Source organism: Plecotus auritus (genome assembly GCF_963455305.1).
Source record: "Plecotus auritus genome assembly, chromosome: 6".
Lineage (NCBI taxonomy): Eukaryota > Metazoa > Chordata > Mammalia > Chiroptera > Vespertilionidae > Plecotus > Plecotus auritus.
The window spans coordinates 98,074,660-98,095,841 of NC_137773.1; the positions used below are offsets into that span (position 1 = coordinate 98,074,660).

At 53.0% G+C, this 21,182-nt stretch overlaps 2 protein-coding genes across 5 annotated transcripts; one reads left to right on the forward strand and one right to left on the reverse strand.

Moving 5' to 3' along the window:
- Positions 1-1,930: 1,930 nt before the first annotated feature.
- On the reverse strand, positions 1,931-3,982 carry TSSK6 (testis specific serine kinase 6). The gene has a single exon (XM_080676952.1). It carries the CDS (start codon positions 3,200-3,202, stop codon positions 2,381-2,383), a length of 822 nt encoding a protein of 273 aa, XP_080533078.1. The 5' UTR covers positions 3,203-3,982; the 3' UTR covers positions 1,931-2,380.
- Positions 3,941-21,115, forward strand: YJEFN3 (YjeF N-terminal domain containing 3). Of its 4 annotated transcripts, none has more exons than XM_080676949.1 (11): positions 3,941-4,135; positions 10,304-10,382; positions 11,611-11,682; positions 12,574-12,643; positions 12,814-12,929; positions 13,562-13,633; positions 17,392-17,500; positions 18,857-18,967; positions 19,205-19,318; positions 19,397-19,468; positions 20,853-21,112. In XM_080676949.1, exons 1-11 carry the CDS (start codon positions 4,042-4,044, stop codon positions 21,096-21,098), a joined length of 1,155 nt encoding a protein of 384 aa, XP_080533075.1. In that variant the 5' UTR covers positions 3,941-4,041; the 3' UTR covers positions 21,099-21,112. The 4 variants fall into 4 exon arrangements, with proteins under 4 accessions (XP_080533075.1, XP_080533074.1, XP_080533076.1 ...); XM_080676948.1 differs by having other exon boundaries at positions 3,945-4,135; positions 19,397-19,547; positions 20,853-21,115; XM_080676950.1 differs by lacking the exon at positions 13,562-13,633 and having other exon boundaries at positions 3,947-4,135; positions 19,397-19,547; positions 20,853-21,115.
- Positions 21,116-21,182: the final 67 nt, after the last annotated feature.

The following is a 21,182-nucleotide window of genomic DNA, read 5'->3' on the forward strand; positions in this document are numbered from 1 at the left end:
AAGCCTAGACCAGTCTACCTGTGACATCCTTACTGATGCCCCACGCTCTAACACTGGCTGCGGGAAAAGCACTTATGCAGTGCTTTCTTAGGGGCTCTGCACTCAGCCCTCAAGTGAGTCTGCTGGATCAGCCACAGGCTCCTCAGCGGACCCAGGGGTGAGTCTGTTTCTCCAGCTAACAAATGGTACACCCACCCTGGTTCCCAAGATTTTGTCCCTTCGAAACTTAGCTGGCTCTATGGCTATGGGGTGGAAGAATACCTTGGCCCATTGCTCATGCAGATTCATCAATGAGGAACAGAAAAAGGCATGTGCCACATCCCAGGCAATGGGATTGAACCTATGACTGGCAAAGAGGGAAAAGAAGGGAATGACAAGAAGGAGGTGAACTTGTAGGCCAAGTCTTGAATGAAAAGGGGGAAAGTATTACTGGGAGAGGGAACAGCCAGTGAAAAGTCTCAGAGATGTGACCAAGCCTGGCAGGTGGAGGATGAGAAAGGCAGTGTGGCTGGCTGGTGGGGAAAATGGGTGAGGATGTGGATTTTATTCTGAGTGAAGTGGGAGCTTTGAGAAGGATCGAGGTGCAGTCCTCCAGTAAACCACAGCCCTTTCCAACACTCACAAGGATATGTTTCTGCCCCAATTTTCCAGGTGCAGAGCCTGCGATATGGTCCAGGTTAAGGAAAGGCACCCTTCTAGTGTAAACCAAAACCTTGGTTTTTCTGTCTCAATTCAGATGTGAAAAAGCCAGATGGAGGCAAGGCACTTCCCCTCTCTTAGCCTGTTTCCTCATCTGCAAAATGAGGGGTTGGGGTCACAGCCTATTTCAAGGGGGTGAGAGGAGAGCTGGCACTTAATCCCCAGGGCACCCGAGAGCCATGGGGAGTGAATGAGCAGGTGTGGGGCATGGTCTCCTTAAACTGGTCATGGGTTTCAGATGGAAGCAGGCAGGATTAAAGATTAGGGAGATGTTTCCCATACCAGTAACCTCATCATAGCAAAATAACCCTCAAACTTCCCCAGGCCATATGGGGTCCCCTCTCCAGACATACACCTTTACCTCTCCACCTCCTCTCCATTCCAGCCACGGGGGCTTCCTGGCATTACTCAAACACACCAGCTCCATCCTGTTAGGGAACTCATGAAACACTTTCCACTATTTCCAGTGGCTGATTCCTTCAGGGTTCAGTTCAGATATCTCCTTCAATCCCTCAGGCATCATCCTCCCCCCACCCCCGCCCCCGGCATTTAGCACAACTTACAATTTTTAAAAGATTTCCATGCAATATTTTTTACTTTTCATTTGCCTCTTCACTGAGGGCAGGGATGGATCTAAGCTTCTTTCTTGAGTCCCAAAGCTTGGTATACAGAAAGAGTTCAATAAATGCATTAATTAAGAGAGAACTGAACAAATCAGCTTGTCCAGTGGACTTATGCCCCACCCTTGACTTTCCCCCCAGACTCTTACCCTCACTAAGGAAGGGGCCCTCACTAAGGAGAGCTTCAACCACCTCCCTACTCCAACTACATCTGGGTTCAAATCACAGCTGTGTTCACGGGCAGTGACATCTGTGTGGGCATCAATTTTCTTATCTGTAAATGCTCAGTTGATTTCGAGCCAGGGTCTCCCCACCTACCCACGCCTTACGCCATTCCCTCTTTAAAATATGAGAAGGGTGCTGGGTCTCTGCTCCCCAACATCTCTATTCCCAGGACCATCACGACCCTGGGAACGACCTCAAAGTCCCTTCGACTCTTCCCAGGTTGGGGGAGCCCAAAATGTACAGGTTCGAATCCCACCAACTCCCTTTTGAGAAGTGTAGCAAGAACCTTAACCAACCTTTCTCTAAAAGGGGGAGCCCGCGCTTGCCTTCCGGGGAGTGACCCCTTCTCCCCGCTCCGTAAAAGGGTGGCATTGCTAGAGCCAGGTGCGAGGTAGAGCGAGTTTATTGCAAATTACAACGCGGGTGACGCCCGGAGCGCGCCGTCCCGCGGCGGCCTGCGCGGCAGGCTGGGAACGGACGCCCTTAGCGTGCGTCCCCTAGTGGGCAGCTCTACCTGGCAGCCTCCTCCGGCCTCAGAGCAGTCGCTCAGTCCGCGCAGGCGCAATGCTTCAGCATCCTCTGGTCTCGCCCCCTCCCGGGGCCTTCTGGCGGGGGGGGGGGGGTAATCGAGGATGCGCATGCGCTCTCCGGTTCGTGGAGGAGGAACTAGATTCCAAACAGGGGCAACTGTGGCCCCCGCTGTCAAGAAAGAGGGAAAGGGAAAGGACGCATGCGCATTGGTGCGCGGCGGCTTCGCGGGACGCTGGAAGCTCGCCTCTCGCATGTGGCCGCGCTTGCGCAGTGCTAGGGGCGGCGGGTATGTGGGAACTCCGGCTTTAGCCCGAGTCCCCAGCGCGCAGCCAGCCGTTGCGCGCTACCTGGCCCGCCGAGGGTCTGGCCGACGGGCTGAACTGCAGCAATTCGGTGATCAGTGCCTTGCAGCGCTCGGACAGCTCGAGGCCGTCGGGGTAGAGGACGCCGCGCTTCTGGCGCCGGGGCAGGCCAGCGATGTCTGAGTCATCGAAGGGCATGCACCCGGTGACCATGACGTAGAGCACGACGCCTAGACTCCACACGTCGTACTTCTTGGGGTCATAGGGGATGCCCAGGAGAACCTCCGGCGATGCGTAGGCTGCTGAGCCACAGTAGGTGGTGCTCAGGTCAGGGTAGCCGTGAGCCTGGCGGCCGAAGCCAAAGTCGGTGAGCTTGACGCGGCGCTCGTCAGGGCTCAGCAGCACGTTTTCGCACTTGAGGTCGCGGTGCACCAGGTGGTGGTCGTGCAGGTAGCGCACGGCGCCGGCGATTTGTGCGAAGAGGTCGCGGGCCTGGCCCCCGGGGATGCGCCCGTTGCGCTGCACGGCCTGGAGCAGATCCGTGGCGGCTGCCTCCATCACGATGTACAGCTTCCCGTTGCACACCTCGATGAACTCGAAGACGTGCACAATATGCGGATGCCGCACTCCTCGAAGGATGGACAGCTCGCGGGGCAGGAACTTGTTGACGAAGTCAGGCGGTGCGCGCCGCCGGTCCACCACCTTGATGGCCACTGTTCCCTTGTACTTCTTGGACGTGGCCACCTTCACCTTGGAGTAACTGCCCTCACCTATCGTGCGACCCAGCTTATAGCCGAGTTCGCTCAGGAGTTTGTCGCCCGACATGGTGGCGCCTGGGGCGCACGGAGAGCAGGAGGCGGCTGCTGTCGGGGGGGCGGCCGGACTCCGATCTCGGGCCTAACCCATGGCGCTTGGCACCTGCACACCCGCACCCCCATGTGCCCACTCCCGGGCTCCGGCTGCCGCGGTGCCTTTTATTACCCAGGTAACAATTTCTGCCTTGTGAAGTGACTGCGGGCGTCACCCTACCTTGGGGTGGGGGCCCCGCGGGCGTCACCCCGCCTCGGGATGGACCCCCCCAAGGCCCTAGGGCTTTATGACTCATAATAAGTTCCTGATGAGAGGCTACTACTACCAAGGGCTCCCGACCACCACCAAGGAGCAGAATTTGTGCCAGGGGTTGGTTGGGGTGCGTGGCTCCTTGCGAGTCCAAATTTGAGCAGCTGCCGCCCCCACCCAACTACTTGTACCAAGCCTTGACTATGTGGAGCCCTGGGTTGCCCGCACAGACCCAGAGGGGGGAAAAACGGGAAAGGGGGCTTAGCTTGGTGACCTGTCTCCCTCCGGAGCTTGACTGCCCTGCGCATCGCCCCAGAGGGAAGGTGAAAGGGAAGTCCTTTGATGCAAGAACCTGAGCGACCCCACAGGTTCCAGCGGTCCACACCGGCTGAGCCACGCCTCGTCTGGGAGAAGAAATAAGGATTCCTTGGCTGCAGCCGGGCATCATAGCCTGAGTTCTCCCGCGCAGTAGGATCGCTACACTAGCGTCCTGGGTTCCCTGGCCCCACCCGGGACCTGCGCGACAGCTTCCGCCACACTCATCATGGCGGCAACCTCCGGTTACGTCACTTCCGTCCACGACCGGCAGTACAAAGCATCCGAACATGGCGGCCTCGAAGGTGAAGCAGGACATGCCCCCTCCTGGGGGCTACGGCCCCATCGACTACAAACGGAACCTTCCGCGTCGGGGACTGTCGGGTCAGTGTCCATCTGCGCCGTGGTGTCAGGGTCTGGGCCTCCTGAGCGCCGCAGCGGGGGCGGGGCGCTGGGGAGGCTAACAGGCCTCAGTCTACCTGCGGTGTGAGGAGAGGCGGAGTCTGAGTACATAGATAGCGTCAGTGGTAACAATAACGATAACTGCTGTAATTTGTCGAGCGATTACTAATTCCTTTAATTTCTTCTAACAGCCCAGAAGTCGGTCCTGTTAAGTATTCCCTTTTCACAGTAGGTTAAATTGAGGTTAGGTTAGCCTGAACCCTTAGCCCTCGGCCACGCTTCTATTTTACAGGTGGAAAAACGGGCCCGAGAGAGACTGCAACCTTACCTGCAGGGCCACCCCGAAAAAAGCTGGGTTCAAAACCCGGAACACCGAAGGAATTTAAAAGATGTTCTTTGTGGTGGTTCCTCGCTTGTAGGATATCCCAGGAATATATATTCTTACGTTTTTCAAACGTTTTAAGTAACATTTTAAAATTCGTGCCTGGCCAGTGTGACTTAGTGGTTGAGCAGTCGACCTATTAACCAGGAGGAGGTCACAGTTCGATTCCGGTCAGGGCACATGCCTGGGTTGCGGCTGGTCCCCAGTGTGGGGCGTTCAGGAGACAGCCAGTGAATGATTCTCTGTCATCATTGATACTTCTCTCTCCCTCTCCCTTCCTCTCTGAAATCAATAAAAATATTTTTTAAAAAAATTTTGTTGTTGGGTTCATCACAGAAAAAGGTAAGAGAGAAAGTAAAAGATGCACATACTTCACACCCAGGATTAACAAAGAAATTTAAAACAAATAATTGTGAATACATTAAGATCTGCATATAGCCCTAGCCGGTTTGGCTCAATGTATAGAGCATTGGCCTGTGGACTGAAGGGTCCCAGGTTCAATTCCAGTCAAGAACACATGTCCAGGTTGGGGCTCCATCCCAGTACGGGGCATGCAGGAGGCAGCCAATCAATGATTATCTCTCATCATTGATGTTTCTATCTCCCTTCCTCTCTGAAATCAATAAAGATACATTTTTTTAAAAATCTGCATATTATGCTTTAATAAAAAATTCATGGGCATAGTAAAAAAAATAATTCTGATGGTAGAAAAGTTGTCTATTGAAAAATCAAGTCCTTCCCCTCCCCTTCTTGCCTTTTTTGTATCCCAGAACAGAGATTGGCAAACTTTTTCTATAAAGAGCCAGATAAATATTTTATGTTTTATTGGCCAGATTGTCTCTATCCACTGTCCACTGCTGCTGCTTTTTTTTTTTTTTTTTTTAACAGTTGTTTACAAATCTAAAAGTGTTCTTATCCGGAGGGCCATACAAAAACAGGTTAAAGATAGATTTGACACCACATGGGCACTCAACTCATCCTAGAGCACATTGAATGAATCTGAGTCATAACAACCAGGCCAGTGCACCCCTCAGGTGTGCTACATAAGGTCTGTTTACACATATGTTCCTGTGTGACCAGCCCTTGGGTCTCCTTGGGCCCTCTCCACTTGGCATATATATATATATTTTTAATCTACAAACACACCCTTTATACCTTTATACTGGTCCTCTTCCTGTTCCTAGCGCAGCGGGCCCTAAATGCCATTGCCTGGAGTTGGGTCTCCTAATCACATCCCTTTTACATGACTTTCATTGTAACACAAACCCAACCCAGTATTTCCTGGCTGCAGAGGTGTGAGGAAGATACTCCTTTCGTTGGTGTGGTCTTTGCTTAAACTCTTGCATTCATTCATTAACTATTTGCTGAGTGTGCACATGGCTGTGGGCCTTGTCTTGAATTCAATATCATATTACGCCTGAATTTCCTGTTGTAGTGAGTGGTGGGGCCTGGGCTAACCAAGACCTGCTTTAGCTAGGTAGGGCCTGTGTGACCTCTCTCAGGAGGAGTTCCTCAGATGGATGGAACAGCGAGTGCAAAGACCCTGTGCTCTGTCCTGTACCCCACCCTCATCCTCTGTTGTCATGGGCCTCCTCCAGCCTTGCCTCTTTTGAGCCTGGCACTGTGGCCTCAAGCCTGGCACCTCTTTCCCTAGACCACTCACCACCAGCATCCCATAGCATGCCAAGCTGGCTCAAGCTGCCTTTAATCCCTGCTGCTCCTAAAGTGACACTACCCCCACAACTCCTCATCTTTCACACCCAGCTCCTCTCTCCACTACCTCCTATGCCCAGTATGTGGCTCCTTTTTTTCTTGTGTCTTTGACATTTTTATTGCGATTCCTTAGTTACCTGTTTTGTGTTTACAGATCACAGATATTTAGTCTATTTGCAGTTGTATAACTATCACCGTGGTCTAAATTTAAAACACTTTAATCACTCCCAAAAGAAACCCCATACCTACTAGCAGTGACTCCCACATCTCCCCCCAGCCCCTGACAACCACTAATCTGCTTTCTGTCTTTATGGATTTGCCTCTTCTGGACATTTCATGTTAATGGAATCATTCACAATGTATCCTTTTGTGTCTGGTTTCTTTCAGCATGTTGTGTTTTTTGGGGGGGAGGGGGAGACTGGGGTGGCTGCACAACTCAGGGCTTCAGGAGAGGCCAGAGCTCAGAAGGGGGTCCCCCCCACTCTCCCTCCCCAAACTCCCCACTCTCCCTCCCCCTGCAGTCTCTCAGCCAAGCTCTCAGCATGGTGTTTTTAATGTTCATGTAGCATTTGTCAGTGCTTCATTCCTTTTTATGGATGAGTAATAATGTATTGATGGGCCACATTTGCGTATCCTTTCCCACTTGAGGCACTCTTCAGTTGTTTCTACCTTTCTCCTGTTGTGAACAGTGCTGCTATGTACATGTGTGTAAAAGTGTCTATGTGGCATATGTTTCATTTCTCTTAGGTATAATTTTACCTGGGAATGTCATTGCTGGGTTATGGTAACTCCACATTTAACATTTTGAGGAACTACCAAACTTTTCCACTTTGGCTATACCATTTTATGTTCCCATCTGCAGCATCTAGGAGTTCAAATTTCTTCACATCTGGACAACACTATTTATTATTCTTTTGAGCCTCACCATCCCACGTGGTATGAGGTGGTATCTCATTGTGGTTTTAATTTGCATTTCCTTGGTGACTAATAGTATTGAGCATCTTTCTTGTGTTTATTGGCCATTTGTATAGCTTTCTTAGAGAAATGTCTAAATTATTTACACATTTGAAAATTGGGTTATTCGCCCTGACCGGTTTGGCTCAGTGGATAGAGCGTCGGCCTGCGGACTGAAGGGTCCCAGGTTCAATTCCAGGTCAAGGGCATGTACCTGGGTTGCGGGCACATCCCCAGTAGGGAGTGTGCAGGGGGCAACTGATCCATGGTTCTCTCTCATCGATGTTTCTAACTCTCTATCCCTCTCCCTTCCTCTCTGTAAAAAATCAATAAAATATATTTTTTAAAAATTTGGTTATTCATCTTTTTATCGAGTGTGGTTTTTTTATAAATATATTTTTGCTGATTTCAGAGAGGAAGGGAGGGGAGAGAGAGATAGAAACATCAATGATGCATGCCCCATACTGGGGATCCAGCCCTGACTCCTGACCCCTGACCGGGAATCAAACCGTAACCTCCTGGTTCATAGGTCAACGCTCAACCACTGAGCATGCTGGGCTATCGTTGAGATTTAATAGTTCTTTATATATTTTGGATACCATTCCTTTATCAGATATATGATTTGCAAATACTTCCTCCCATTCTGTGGGTTGCCTTTTCAGCTCAGTGGTCTCATTTGCAGCACAAAAGTTTTTTATTTCAGTGAAGTCCAGTTCATCAACATTTTTCTTTTGTCTCTTGTGTTTCTGGTGTTTTATCTAAGAAATCATTGTCTCATCCAAGGGCACAGACTGACTCCTGTTTTCTGAGTTTTATAGTTTTAGCTTTTTACATCGAGGTCTTTGATCAATTTTGAGTTCATTTTTTTGTGTGGATGGGAGTAGGAAGGAGCACACTATTCTTTTGCATGTGGCTATCCAGTTGTCCAATTTGCTGAAAAGCCTATTCTTTCCCCATTGAGTTGTCTTGGCACCCTTGGACAAATTCAATTGACCATAAATGTGAGGGTTTATTTTTGGATTCTCAGCTCTTTGCCAGCGATATACATGTCTGTCCTGATGCCAGTGCCACACTGTTCAATACACACAGCTGTGTGATAAGTTTTGAAATTGTGAAGTGTGAGTCCTCATATTTTGTTCTTTTTCTGAATTGTTTTGTTTATTCTGGTCCCTTGCATTTCCATATGAATTTCACGATCTGTTAGTCAATTTCTGTTAGATTGTGGGGGATGGGTTGGGATTCTAATGAGGCCTGTGTTGAATCTACCTCGTTTTGGAGAGTGCTGCCATCTGAACAAAATGTTAAATTAAGTTCTGATCCATAAACACAGGATGTGTGTCCATTTATTTAAGTCTTGGTTACCCATGGTCCACACACCTTCTGGGCATGCCACTCCTTGGCCTTTCCCATCATACTGGCAGTTCCAGAAGCACAGACATCACCTGCCCAGGGCCTGGGGTCTGGGCCTTGTAGCCCTTAGTGAGGAAGAGATGAGTTAGAGCTGCATCATCATAAAGGCATCCTTAGTCCTGGAATTTATCTTGTAGATGGACTCACACTTGGGTGCCAGGTGTGATGGCAAAGGATTTCACAAAGACCGTCTAGGTCTGTCCCCTGGGGTGGGGTCAGAAGGGGAGGCCTCTGGGCCTCTCTGAGGCTATTAAAAAGAATGAGGCAGCTCTGATGAAACGCCCTACACTGGTGGCCAACTATTGTGTGTGCTGGGAGGGGTCTTGTTTCTAGAGCAGCGGTCGCCAACTGGTGGTCCATGGACCACTGGTGGTCCGTGAGGTCCGAAATTTTGGCGACTGTGGCTCTAACGTGCCTCGCTGACCTGAGCTGGTGTTTTTAACAAGTTGAACTAAGGGGGAAATATGGAGCCAGTTTATCATGTATCTCCAGGTCTAGCAGAGGTGCCTGATGAGCCTTGTATCCCAGCTGATGTGAAAAAGAAAGACACCCCCCACCCCTTTTCTCCCCATGAGGCCCAGGGAGTGGCATCGCCCTTTGTTTACTAGTCCTTTACTAGGTGTTGACTGGAGATTTACCTAGCTGAGCCTGTCCATTTGTTACAGCAACCTGGAGGCCTGGCCAGAGAAGAGACCATGCTCGAAAGATGGGGTGCAGGGCCAGCCAGGCCCCAGGTGTCTGGTATTCCCTGAAGACCCCAGCAGGCCCACAACCTGTCAGTCAGGATTACAGTGAATGCCTGCTGGAGCGCAGTAAATATTCATGGCAGCCTGTTCCCCTGGATTTGGACAGGGAGTGGGTGTCTACCCTGCTGGGCCAAGAGCAGCACCCAGGAGGCCAGGGGGTGGTGGCAACCCCTGAAGTGCACAGCCTGCCTCTGACAGCCTCACATAGGGTCCTACCTGCGTTCATGAGGTAGGCCCTGTGAGCAGCATGCAAGGAGGTGGCCCAGGCAGCTGGGAACTACCATGGAGCTGGAACCTAGCCATGGGCATCAACCATCCTTGAGGGGCTGGCTGGCTGACTGGAAACCAAACAACCTCCAGCAAGATTGCGCTGCCAGGGCCATCTATAATAATAAAAGCATAATATGCTAATTATTACCTAGGACAACTTCCCTGATGAAGCTGGGGCTGCGAGGGAAGCCTGGATCCTGAGTGCCAGAGGGAAGCCAGTGCTGGCAGCTGTGGGAAGGAAGGCCTACTCTTGCACGAATTTCGTGTATCGGGCCTCTAGTCCAACCATAAACATCTAGACCTTTGAGTCCTCCTGCAGTCCCTGCCCAATACCTTCCAGAAACCCCAGCATGGGGACAGAGGTGGTGCTGTCGCCACAGTCTTGCCTATGAGAGAGAAGCTGAAGCTTCTTTGGTGTCCCCTGCCTGCAGAAGGACAAACGTGATAGAAGAGGGGGTGTCCAAGAAAGCGGGCCAGTGGACATTCCACAGAGAGAAAAAAATAATCTGAAGAAATACAAGCCATCTCTGGGAGGGGGTCAGGGCACTCTCACCTTCTCCATCGTCTGTATTTCTGGGGTTATTTGTACAGCGAGTGGATATGCTTCATGAGAAGAAATGACCAGGGTAGCCTGTTCTGCATGCAGATGCTGAGCTGGTGCTCCTCTCCCCACAGGCTACAGCATGTTCGCTGTGGGCATTGGGGCCATGATCTTTGGGCACTGGAGCATGATGAAGTGGAATCGTGAACGCAGGTAGGCCCCGTGCAGGTGAGGGTGGGCATGTGCCTGTGGACTTGGTATACACTGGGCCCCTCATCAACCCCCCAGGTCTTGGGGACCCAGCAAATCCATTTTTGGATTTTACCTTTAATGACTGACTGGTAAATAAAGAGCTTGCCTCCAGGTGTTCACCAGGCACCCCTTCAGCCTCTGACACTGGGGACTCGAGGGTGTCCAGGTAGTCCATGGCAACCAGGCAATGATGATATAAGGGCATGGAAAGCAGATCATGCAAGACAGTGGCCATGCCAGCCATGCAGGGCCTGAGGGACCAAGGCCTACAATGGCCTCAGTTCAGACTCCAGCCACCTCTGAGCTCATCTGATTCCCTGCCAGGTGGCTCCTTGTCATTGGCCTCTGACTGGCTGGGCTCCTCCACCCTATTCCACCTATGTCATATGTCCTTAGCATCCCCCACTCGGCCAGGAATCTCTGAGGATGGTGCTAGAGAAGGCTCAGCTTGTGGAGGGTGCTCCACATTACTGAGTATACTCAGGAGCACCTGATGGGTGCTGGATGCGAGGGCCCCTGTGTTGGACTGGCAAGCCCAGGCCAAGCCTCCTAGGGGGATACAGTAGTGACCACAGTGTGGCTGTGATGGGGGCAGTAGCCTGGGGAATGGGGCCAGCAGAGGGGTTCAAGTTCATCTACCCCTTCCTGTTCCTCTGTAAGATTTCTGGTGGTGAGGGGATATGGCCAGAGGCCACTCCCAGGCACACAATAGGGCTTGCTCTCCCCACCCCCTAGCACAGACATGGCTGGGGCTTGGAAGATGCTGAAGAGCAGGGAGAAGAAATGAATGCCCTAATGTTATTTTGAGATGAAGGGGACATGGTTTTGTAAGGCCCAGAGCCCCCATGATGAACGCTTCCCTTCCTTCACTGCAGTTACAGACTTGGGCTATTTTTAGGATTTTTTAAAAAAAAGTTTTTTAATTGAAAAGAAAGTGTGAAGCCAGCAGTCTTGTGGACCAATGCCTGCGCTAGCTGGGTTCCCCATCTCAGGTTCCTGGTGGACGGAGCCTAGTGCCCAAGCTCTATCCTGCTTGCTCGCCTCTCCCCCAACCACCATCCTCTGCAGGGAGGGCAAGGGTCTAGGCCACTGCAGAAGTGCATCACCCTGAATGTCCAAGGGCCACATCGTCTGCCTCCCTCTCTGCCCACCCTAATCTGATCCAAGTATTGGTTTTGGGGTTTCACAGGCGCTTGCAGATCGAGGACTTTGAGGCCCGCATCGCACTGATGCCGCTGTTGCAGGCAGAGAAGGACCGAAGGTGGGACCGCCAGGGTTAGGAGGTCATAGGCCTGAGTGCCCTAGCTTGCAGTTCGGGGACACAGCCAAAATGCACATGGGGACTGGCAGCTGCATCTTTGCACATGCAAACTGCTGTCATCCTTGGAGAGGACCCTAGACAAAGTGGAGACCAAGGGGGAGAATGGGAAGGCTTTTCTGCAAGAAGGGAGTGTTGGGGCTGGGGCAGGAGAATAGTAAGAGTTTGCCAGGGAGCCAGGCTGGCGTGGTTCAGTGGTTGAGCATCGACCAGGAGGTCACTGGTTCAATTCCCTGTCAGGGCATATGCCCGGCTTGTGGGCTTGATCTCCAGTGTGGTGCATGCAGGAGGCAGCCGATCAATGATTTTTCTCATCATTGATGTTTCTATCTCTCTCCTTCTCCCTTCCTCTCTGAAATCTATCCTAATATAATAAAAGCCTAATTATATCCTAATATAATATAATATGCAAATCTACTGAACGGTGGAACGACCGGTGCTATGACGCGCAATGATCACCAGGGGGCAGACGCTCAACGCAGGAGCTGACTCCAGCCTGCAGGCCCCAGGCCAGCCAAGGCGGGTGCCAGCGGGGGGTCCCACCCCCCCCACCCCCCCGCCGCCATCGCCCTGCCAGTTGACCTGCAGATCAGCCCTGATTGCCGGCCAGGCCTAGGGATCCTACCCATGCACGAATTTTGTGCATGGGGCCTCTAGTAAAAATATACTAAAAAAAAAAGTTTGCCAGCGTGAGGAAAGGAAAGAAAGAGGTCAGTGTGTGCAGGGTTGGAAGTGGCAGGAGATGATTGGAGGGGGAGTGAGTAGGGGGTCTGATAGGTGCATTAGGCAGGGGTCCCATCAGGCCTGTCCCCACCTCTCACTCCATCCTTACAGGGTCTTGCAGATGCTTCGGGAGAACCTGGAGGAGGAGGCCATCATCATGAAGGATGTGCCCGACTGGAAGGTGAGTCCCCTGTAGGGAGGGCAAGGGTCTAGGCCACTGCAGAAGTGCAGCTTTCTACAGAAAACCTCTTTGAAGCCGAGAGAGGCAGTGGGTGCTGGGAGTGAGGTGAGGAAGGCGGCAGCTTCTGACACAGTGGCCAGTACTCCCACCTGTACCTGCTTTCCTCTCAGGTGGGCGAGTCTGTGTTCCACACAAAGCGCTGGGTGCCCCCTGTAATGGGTGAGCTGTATGGACTACGCACGAATGAGGAGATTGTCAACGCCACCTATGGTTTCATCTGGTACACGTAGGAAATGCCACTGGACCTCGCCCCCTGCCCATGGAGTGAATAAATGTTCTGGAGACCTGCCTGCCTGTGTCCCACAGACTGAGTGACTGGGGGAGAGGGAACGCCACTGGGTCACACACCTTGTAGGGACTCAGAGACTAGACCTGGAAATTCAGCAGAAAACGCCAAGTTGGGTGACCTTAAAAAACACACCTTCTCTGCCCCTGGATCCACTACCAGCCCTGGATTCCAAAATATGCCTTGACTGCCCTACCTCTGTTGTAATTCGGCTTGACTGCAGCCCACCCCTCCAGGGATGGACAGGGGCCTGGAGAGGAGCAATGGCAGGGGGCAGGCGGCAGAGGCGTGTCCCCTTAATCCCAGGCCAGGACCCCATAGCAGGTGTGACCGACCCATCACGACCCAACTCTACCCCTCCAGACTTCGTTTCCTTGCCAGTATGGGCATCTGGGCGTCCTTACATCCCGCCAGCAGCTGTGCTTGTGCCACAAAAGAGTTAAGTCCGCCTGCGACCAGTGGCCTAGCAAAGCGCCTTCACGGCGCCTCTTGATTGGCGGGTGGGGATGGGCGGGGCCTGCTCAGGGATACGCTTTAAAAACGGTGTCTGCCTGGCTCCGCTGCCCGCACAGGCTCGCCTTGGCCATGATTGGGGCGGCCAGCCGAGACCCGGCGGAGGCGCCCGAGGATCGGCGTTTCCTCAGGTCAGCCGGGATAGGGATACCCGGGACTCTGTGAGGAAGGGGCATGGTCGAGAGGGATAATGGGGGAAGGAGCATGTCTGGGAGGGGACCGAGGGGAATCCGAGGCCCACCCCGCATTTCACTGGAGACACAGCCTGCCGCTTCCCGCCTTTGACGCTGCATTGCCAGGGAAACTACAGTCGCAGCAAACCCGCTCCATGAATTATTCATCAGCACTGCTACTCGCTCCTCCATAACCCTTTACCCCACCCGGGTCCACTTCCCCTTTCCATTTCCCACTACCATGGAGCCCCATCTCAACTCTTACTCTCAGCTCCTCAAATGCTTACACACCCCCATGGTGATCCACCTGCTATTACCACCTTGTCTAGACAAGGAAACAGGTCTGGGGAGGGAAGCCACTGCCTGAGCCAAGGCTAGGGCGATTTTTGAACACCTGGGCCACTTGTCGGGGGTCTGGAGTCAGCAACTATGGCAGTCTCACGCCTTGTTCTGAGTCAGCCTGTGTGACATGGGACACCAAGCAGGGCTGGAGAAAACCAGATTCATTTCACAGAAGTCTGCCCACTGTCTGATCAGCTTCTCTTCTCAGGGCTGATATTGTCAGATGTCCAGATTCTGGCTGCTATCCAGATTCAGCTTAAACACCTAGCACATCCCAGGCAGGGGGAGATGAATGTTCCAGAAACAAGCAATGGCCTCATCTGGCATGGGGGACAGTGAAACACCTCAAAAGCCAATTGAAGAGTGATGGGGCTCTGTGTGGTGGGTGGGTGTAGAACCCAGTGAACAAGGGGAGAGGAGGCAATGAGGTTAGAGACATAATGGGGGGCTTGTATATATGATGAGGAATTTGAATATTCTCTGAATACTGGGGAGCCTTAAGAAGGTTTGCAACAGGGCATGATATGATCTGGTATTCAAATTTTCAAAGCCCCTGTCTTAGTTGGTGTGGAGTTTGGGGGGACATGAGACTGCTGTTGGCAGCCTGGTGGGCAGTAATGGCAGGCTGGTGAGAAGAGGCATGAGGGTGGTGAGGGTGGAGAGAAGCAGACAGAGCCGAGAGCACAGGGAGGATCTGGCATGGTCATCCTGGCCTCGTGGCTTTACCTCCAAAAGAGCCCCCTCCAGCCTGGCTGGCTTGAGTCAGTGGTTGAGCATCAACCTATGAACCCGGAGATCACAGTTCCATTCCCAGTGTGGTGGGTATAGGAGGCAGCCGATCAATGATTCTCATCATTGATGTTTCTATCTCTCCTCCTTCATTCCTCTCTGAAAGCAATAAAAATATATTAAAATAAAGAAACCAATGTTTTTAAAAAAAACAAAACGAAAAACAAAAGAGCCCCCTCCTGGAAGCATTTTGGAAGTGTTAGGCCCAGTTCCCTTTGAAACCAGGTCACCTCAGCCCTTCAGGGGCTGGTGGGGAAATCCTGGGCCTCGAAGCCCTTCTTATCTGGGGGGTTGGTTGAGGGGACAAGAGGTACTCTCATTACTGAGGCGCCTCCCCCTACCCCTCGTCCCACATGGCTCAGCCCTGATTCCCACTCACACCCTACCCATAGCCTAGACCACCCTCTTCCTATGAACTCCCCATCATCACTCTAATGACCAGTTAGGCAGGAAGATAATTTTCCAAGTGGTGATGAGATCAAAGCTTTGGGACAGCGGAAGAAGAGGAGGAATGGATGATCCTCCACCCTTCTCATCCTCCCACCCTCCCACTCTCCTGTGAGGGCTGCAGGCAGAACTGTCACAAGATGAAGGTGGAGAAATAAGCCACGTTCCTGAACACCCTTCCCAGGAGCTGGGCTGGCCTTCCATGCCAGGGATGGGGGAGGGATGGGTTTGCTCTTATTTAGCTCCTCCATGAGCTCCTTTTTCCACCTGGTACTTCAACCTCATCTGACATTGGCTGAAGACAAGTTAGGGGTTGAATCTGGCTCTGATTGCTGCGGTCTCAGGGCATGTAACCTCCCTGCCCTCAGCCTTCATCTCCCCCATCTATGTGGGCCCTCAAAGTATGTATTCTGTTTCTCTCACTGCTCCAGCCACACTGGTCTCTCTTCTGTCCCTCAAACCTGCCAAGCTCCTCCACCAAGAGGCCTTGGCCCTTGCTGTTCTTGCCACCTGGATTATCTACCATAGTGCTCCAGGCCAGCTCCTCCAGGAAGCCTTCCCTGACTCCCCATCCCACAGCAGTCCTCATTTCCGACCTCTGCCCCTCCTGCTGCTTGGCCTAATCACACTGCAAAATTGGTTGGAAGGTTGTGGTTTTCCTACTCACAGAATTGAAGGAGGAAATCTAGGATTCATCCCAAACTTCTGCCATATGTAGATCTTCCTCCGCTGCTTTATTCATACTCTGTTCGTGGCTCTGAAGACAGACACCAAAGGTGGAAGTCTCTGTTTCCCCACTCTTCTGGCATGACCCTGGGCAACCCACTTGGCTTCTCTGAGTTGTTCTTCCAACTCTCTGGGCCTGGTTCTATTATTATTATTATTTTTAAATTGCATGTGCTTTTTATTTTTAGATATGTTTTTATAGATTTCAGAGAGGAAGAGAGAGGGAGAGTTTGGAACATCAATGATGAGAGAGAATCATTGATTGACTGCCTCCTGCATGCCCCCTACTGGGGATTGAGCCTGCAACCCGGGCACGTGCCCTTCACTGGAATCGAACCCAGGACCCTTCAGTCCACAGGCCGAGGCTCTATCCACTGAGCCAAACCTGGTAGGGCCCTAGTTCTATTATTGTTGCTATTATTACCCTCTCTAGGATTGCTGAACTGGGGGTAGATGCTACTCCTCAGCAGGAAGGTCCTGCCAGCTGCCCAACCCCTGATTCTGGAGTGAGGAACACCTGATCTTCAAAGCCAGCTCTCCCTCTCTGCAACCACCAAGTCCAGGCCCTTTGGAAGGCCCTTAAGCAAGGGCCAGCAGCTTGGTCCCTGCTGTTATAAGTGTCCAACACTTGGTTTAACACTCTGCTATCACCATCTTGAAATTTTTAATTTTTGAACAAGGGGCACCACATTTGCATTTTGAATTGGCCCTCAAAATTAATCGAGCCCATCCCGCCTTCACTTTTGCAGAGGAAGCAAGGCTTGGAAAGATGAAATAGACCCCAGTCACTCCAGTAAGCCAACTCCGTAGTAGAGCTTTGTCTCAAGCGAGTTTGCTCCATCTCCCTAGGCACATTTGAGTTTTACAACTAACTTTGAAGAGAGTCACATCCCACCTTCCTAAGTGAGCTGTCAAATGCCTTTGCAGCCTTCACACACCTCCCTCAGTACCCCGTCCCCCGCCCCCAGTCCAGTCAGCCCCCTCCAGTGTCCTGGAGCTCAGTCAGTGACTTCCTCTGCCTGAAATCCACCCATCGCCCCCATCACAGTCCTTCAGGCTTCATGCCTCCTTCTGGGTTCCTCACCACCTTGAGGGCTGGGGGCCTCTGGGTGGGGCTCAGTCTCCCACGCTTAGGAAGAACAGAACCAACATGCGCCACCACGTGCTCCCTCCACCACCAGAGGGCGCCGGCGCATCAGGCTTCGGTTCAAACCTCCACTGCCTGCCGGGTTCCATTCAATCGCTTGCGCATCGAATGGGGAAACAGATGGGGTGGGGGGGACAGTGGGGCGGGGGGACGTGCGGTGGCATCAGACTGGCTCGGGACATTGGTGGAACATTTCTGACTCCATCTGAGCCTCTGTCTCCATCTCTCTGCGTCTCTAAGCGTCTCTCCCAACTCTGTCCCCCAGCACGGAGGAGGCAGCTGCTCTGGAACGGGAGCTGCTGGAGGATTATCGTTTTGGGCGGCAGCAGCTAGTGGAGTTATGTGGCCATGCTAGTGCTGTGGCTGTGACCAAGGTACCTAACCCCTGCCCCTTGACCTTGACTCCAGCCAGATGGCCCAGGGATTGGGAAGCATAGCTGTGGCTCTGGGGCAAATACTTGAGGTGTCTGCAACGAACTGGCAAATAATAGCAATGATGATACTACTATCCGGTGCTTTGCCCATGTTACCTCTGAACAAGAGTAATAAACTGACACCAGTTAATAAACATAAACGCCTTAGAAAAATGCCCGACAGTCAGAGCTCCAGTATGTCATCCTTCTTCTCCTCTTCCTCTCCTTTTTCTCTTCTTATTACCACTGTATATTTTTAAAAACTCAATATTTTTCTCTATGTGAACTCAATTTTTTTTATTAAATGTTTTTATTTCCAAATGAAACATATCCTGAGTGAGGTGCCCAAAAGAGAAAGAAATGGAGAAAATCTAAGCCACAGAAGCAAAGCCAGTGTACTAAACTTGTCCCGTTTTTGCCCTGAAAGCCCCAAGTACATCCAGAAGCCCCTTCGTCTCAGCCAACCAGCCAGTGTCACCCTCCCTGACTCTGGCGTTATGGGCTGCAGGCATGGTCAGTGTCAGTCAGGACCTCAGACCTTGGGGAGGAGACTAAAAAATGGAATAATTTCCCCTCTGTGTGGTTGAAGGTTAGAGTATGGCCAGGCCCTGTGGAGTCAGGGAGAGGCCCCATGAGACTGTCAGAGCTTCTGTATAATAGAGGCAAACCGAGGCTGGGAGCGGAGAGGGGGCCAAGGTGACAGAGTCAGGGGAGGCTGGGACTCTAACACCAGCATGCTTAACTGCTCTAGTGAAGAGAGAAAGAGAGAGGGATGCACAGGCCCACAAAGACAGAGTCTGAGAGAGAGAGAGAGAGAGAGAGAGACAGAGACAAGGAGAAAGAAAGATACTAGACGGAGAGTCTGAGAGCTACAGAGAGACAGGGAGGTGAAGATAGGCCAGTGGAAAGAGACAGGGGGAGGGAGACAGGGCACAGCAGGTTGGAAAAGTACCTCCCCACCAACTATGGGGCCTCTGGGAGGGCCTGGAAAATGGGTGGGGGAGGGGAAGCCACTGCAGTGGAAAAAGGTGGAAGAATGTCTGCAACTCAGGCCGAGAATAAACAAACCACAGTCCAGGCTCTCGGGCTTTCAATGGTGGCTGGAGACATGCTTTCCTGTTCTGGCTTGGCGGATCCTGAGGCCAGGACTCTGCGTCTCCAAGGAGGAAACTGAGGCCCCAAGTGGCCCGGCCCCTCACCCATATTGCTTCCAAGCCCAAGCCCCATCCCTTCCTCTACCTGGGGCCTCAGTTTCCCCACCTGACCAAGGAGGAATTCCAAGCTCTGTGTCTTTGCCTTTGCTGTGCCCCCTACCAGGTGTTCCCCTTGCCTGCTCTCTCCCGGAAGCAGAAGACGGTGCTGGTCGTGTGCGGACCGGAGCAGAATGGGGCGGTAGGGCTGGTCTGTGCCCGGCACCTGCGGGTGTTTGTGAGTAGCAAGGACACCCTTGGTCTCCCAGGGTCACTCCCCATTCTGTCCCTGCAGAAGTCACTTCCTCCTCATGGTAGTGTTCCAGGGGAACATTGAGACTGGACAAGTTACGGAATATGCCCAGTGCTTGCCCCAGGTACTGCTGCCTGGTACCAGGTCTGGAGGCTTGGCAGAGCCTGTAAAAGCTTGGGCAGCCCCCATACTGACCCTTTCCTGCCCTCTCTCCCCCCCCAGGAGTATGAACCGACCATCTTCTACCCCACACGTTCACTGGACCCGCTGCACCAGGACCTGACCACCCAGTGTGAGAAGATGGACATTCCCTTCCTGTCCTATCTGCCCACAGAGGTCAGCACTCCTTGACAACTAAGGGGCAGGTGGGGGATGGTGCCCCAAGACTGCCCCTTACCTTGCCTTTCCTCCCAGGTCCAGCTCATCAATGATGCCTATGGGCTGGTGGTGGATGCTGTGCTGGGCCCTGGCGTGGAGCCCCGTGAGGTCGGGGGCCCCTGCATGCGTGCACTGGCCACACTTAAGCTGTTATCCATCCCCCTCGTGAGCCTGGACATTCCCTCAGGCATGCCAGGTGGAGGGGGGTGCATCAGGGCCTGGGAGACCTGGGGGCGGGGGCCTGTTCTCCAGCTTTTGTTACCCAGTTTGTCTGCCTACTCTGAGCCTCAGTTTCCTTGGGGATGGATTGTGCACCCTGGGTATGGCAGAGGGCCATGTCCATCCCTCAGATGGGGAACACTGAGGTCGTTGCCCAGGTGATCCTGCATCCCCTCCCACCACACTCAGCCCAATGTGCCCAGTGCCCACCCTGGCCCAGTCACCAGGCAGACGTGAGCTCACTCAGCAAAGGCCTCACCCGTCCTGGCCGCCGCCCTGTGCCTGTTGGAGCCATTAGGCCACGGGCAGATGGAACAAACAGCCGCTGGCCAGCCGGACCCTTCATGGGGTGGCCGAACTCAGAGGGACATCCCCTGGCTTGCAAGACCTCAGGGCCATCTCAGCAGGGTGCTGAAGAGCAGGGGTGGGGTGGGGGTGGCTAGGAGGAGGTGGGCTGCCTGGTACGAGGGTGGAGGTAGGATCACAGAAGGAATGATTAAAGTCAGAGGGGAGCGGCTTTTAGTTAGTGGTTCCAGACTCCAGTCAGAGGCAGGAGAGGAGACAAAGCTCCTAGTCTGAAGGTGGAAGGTCATTTGAGAGGTGGCAGAGGCTATGAACCAATGAGCGAGGTGGTGTGGTCCTGCCAAGTAAAAAGGCAAGACAGAGCATGAGAGTGAGGCAGAGGTGTCAGATCAGAGGAAAGAGTACTGGGCAGAGGGAGGAGATCAATGCTCCAGTTGGGTGGGGAAGGAGGCTCTTCCTGTCAGAGGCAAGAACCTGGGGCAAGGAGGTCAGATAGGAGAGGCTTGCTTGTGGAGGGAGGAAAGTCTGTCCTTTGAGTGGGGATCTGGTCAGAAAGTGGAGGCTGGCTGGGAAGTCTGGGTGGAAAGAGGTTCTAGTCCAAGCCGGGAAGCTCAGGATTGATAGGAAGGGAGATATGGGGATAGACAGACGCCAGAAGAGGCATGGGTCTGACCAGAAAAGGGCAGCAGGTGGAAATGATGCAGTCTGAAGGCAGAGGCTGAATCAGATGGAGGAGGAAGATTGGGTAGCAGGGTGGGAGGAGAGGCAGAGAAGTATGAGGGCTCTGGCCAGAGGGGGAGGGAAAACATCTCCAAGGAGGGAAAGCGACTGATCTGAGGGTGGAGGCTCAGTTCTTTGGGGAGGCAGGTCTAATCTAGACTCACTGTCAGAAAGCAGAATCTGGGACTCTCCTCTGAGGGCGTGCACCCTTCCCAGCTCCCGATCTCCCCTCCCACCTCTCCTCCCTCAGGCTGGGATGCGGAGACCGGCGAAGACTCCGAGGACGGCCTGCGGCCCGACGTGCTGGTATCACTGGGAGCGCCCAAGCGCTGCGCTGGCCGCTTCTCTGGGCGCCACCACTTCGTGGCTGGCAGGTTCGTGCCCGACGATGTGCGCCGAAAGTTCGCTCTGCGTCTGCCGGGGTACACGGGCACCGACTGCGTGGCAGCGCTGTGACCGCTACCCGTGCCCACGCGGCCTGGACGTGCACCAATAAACAGACATCCCACCACCTCCTGGCCTCGCCTCCTCTGTGCGCCGCGGGTGGGCAGACTCGGGGCGGCCCAAGGAGGGAGGGGTG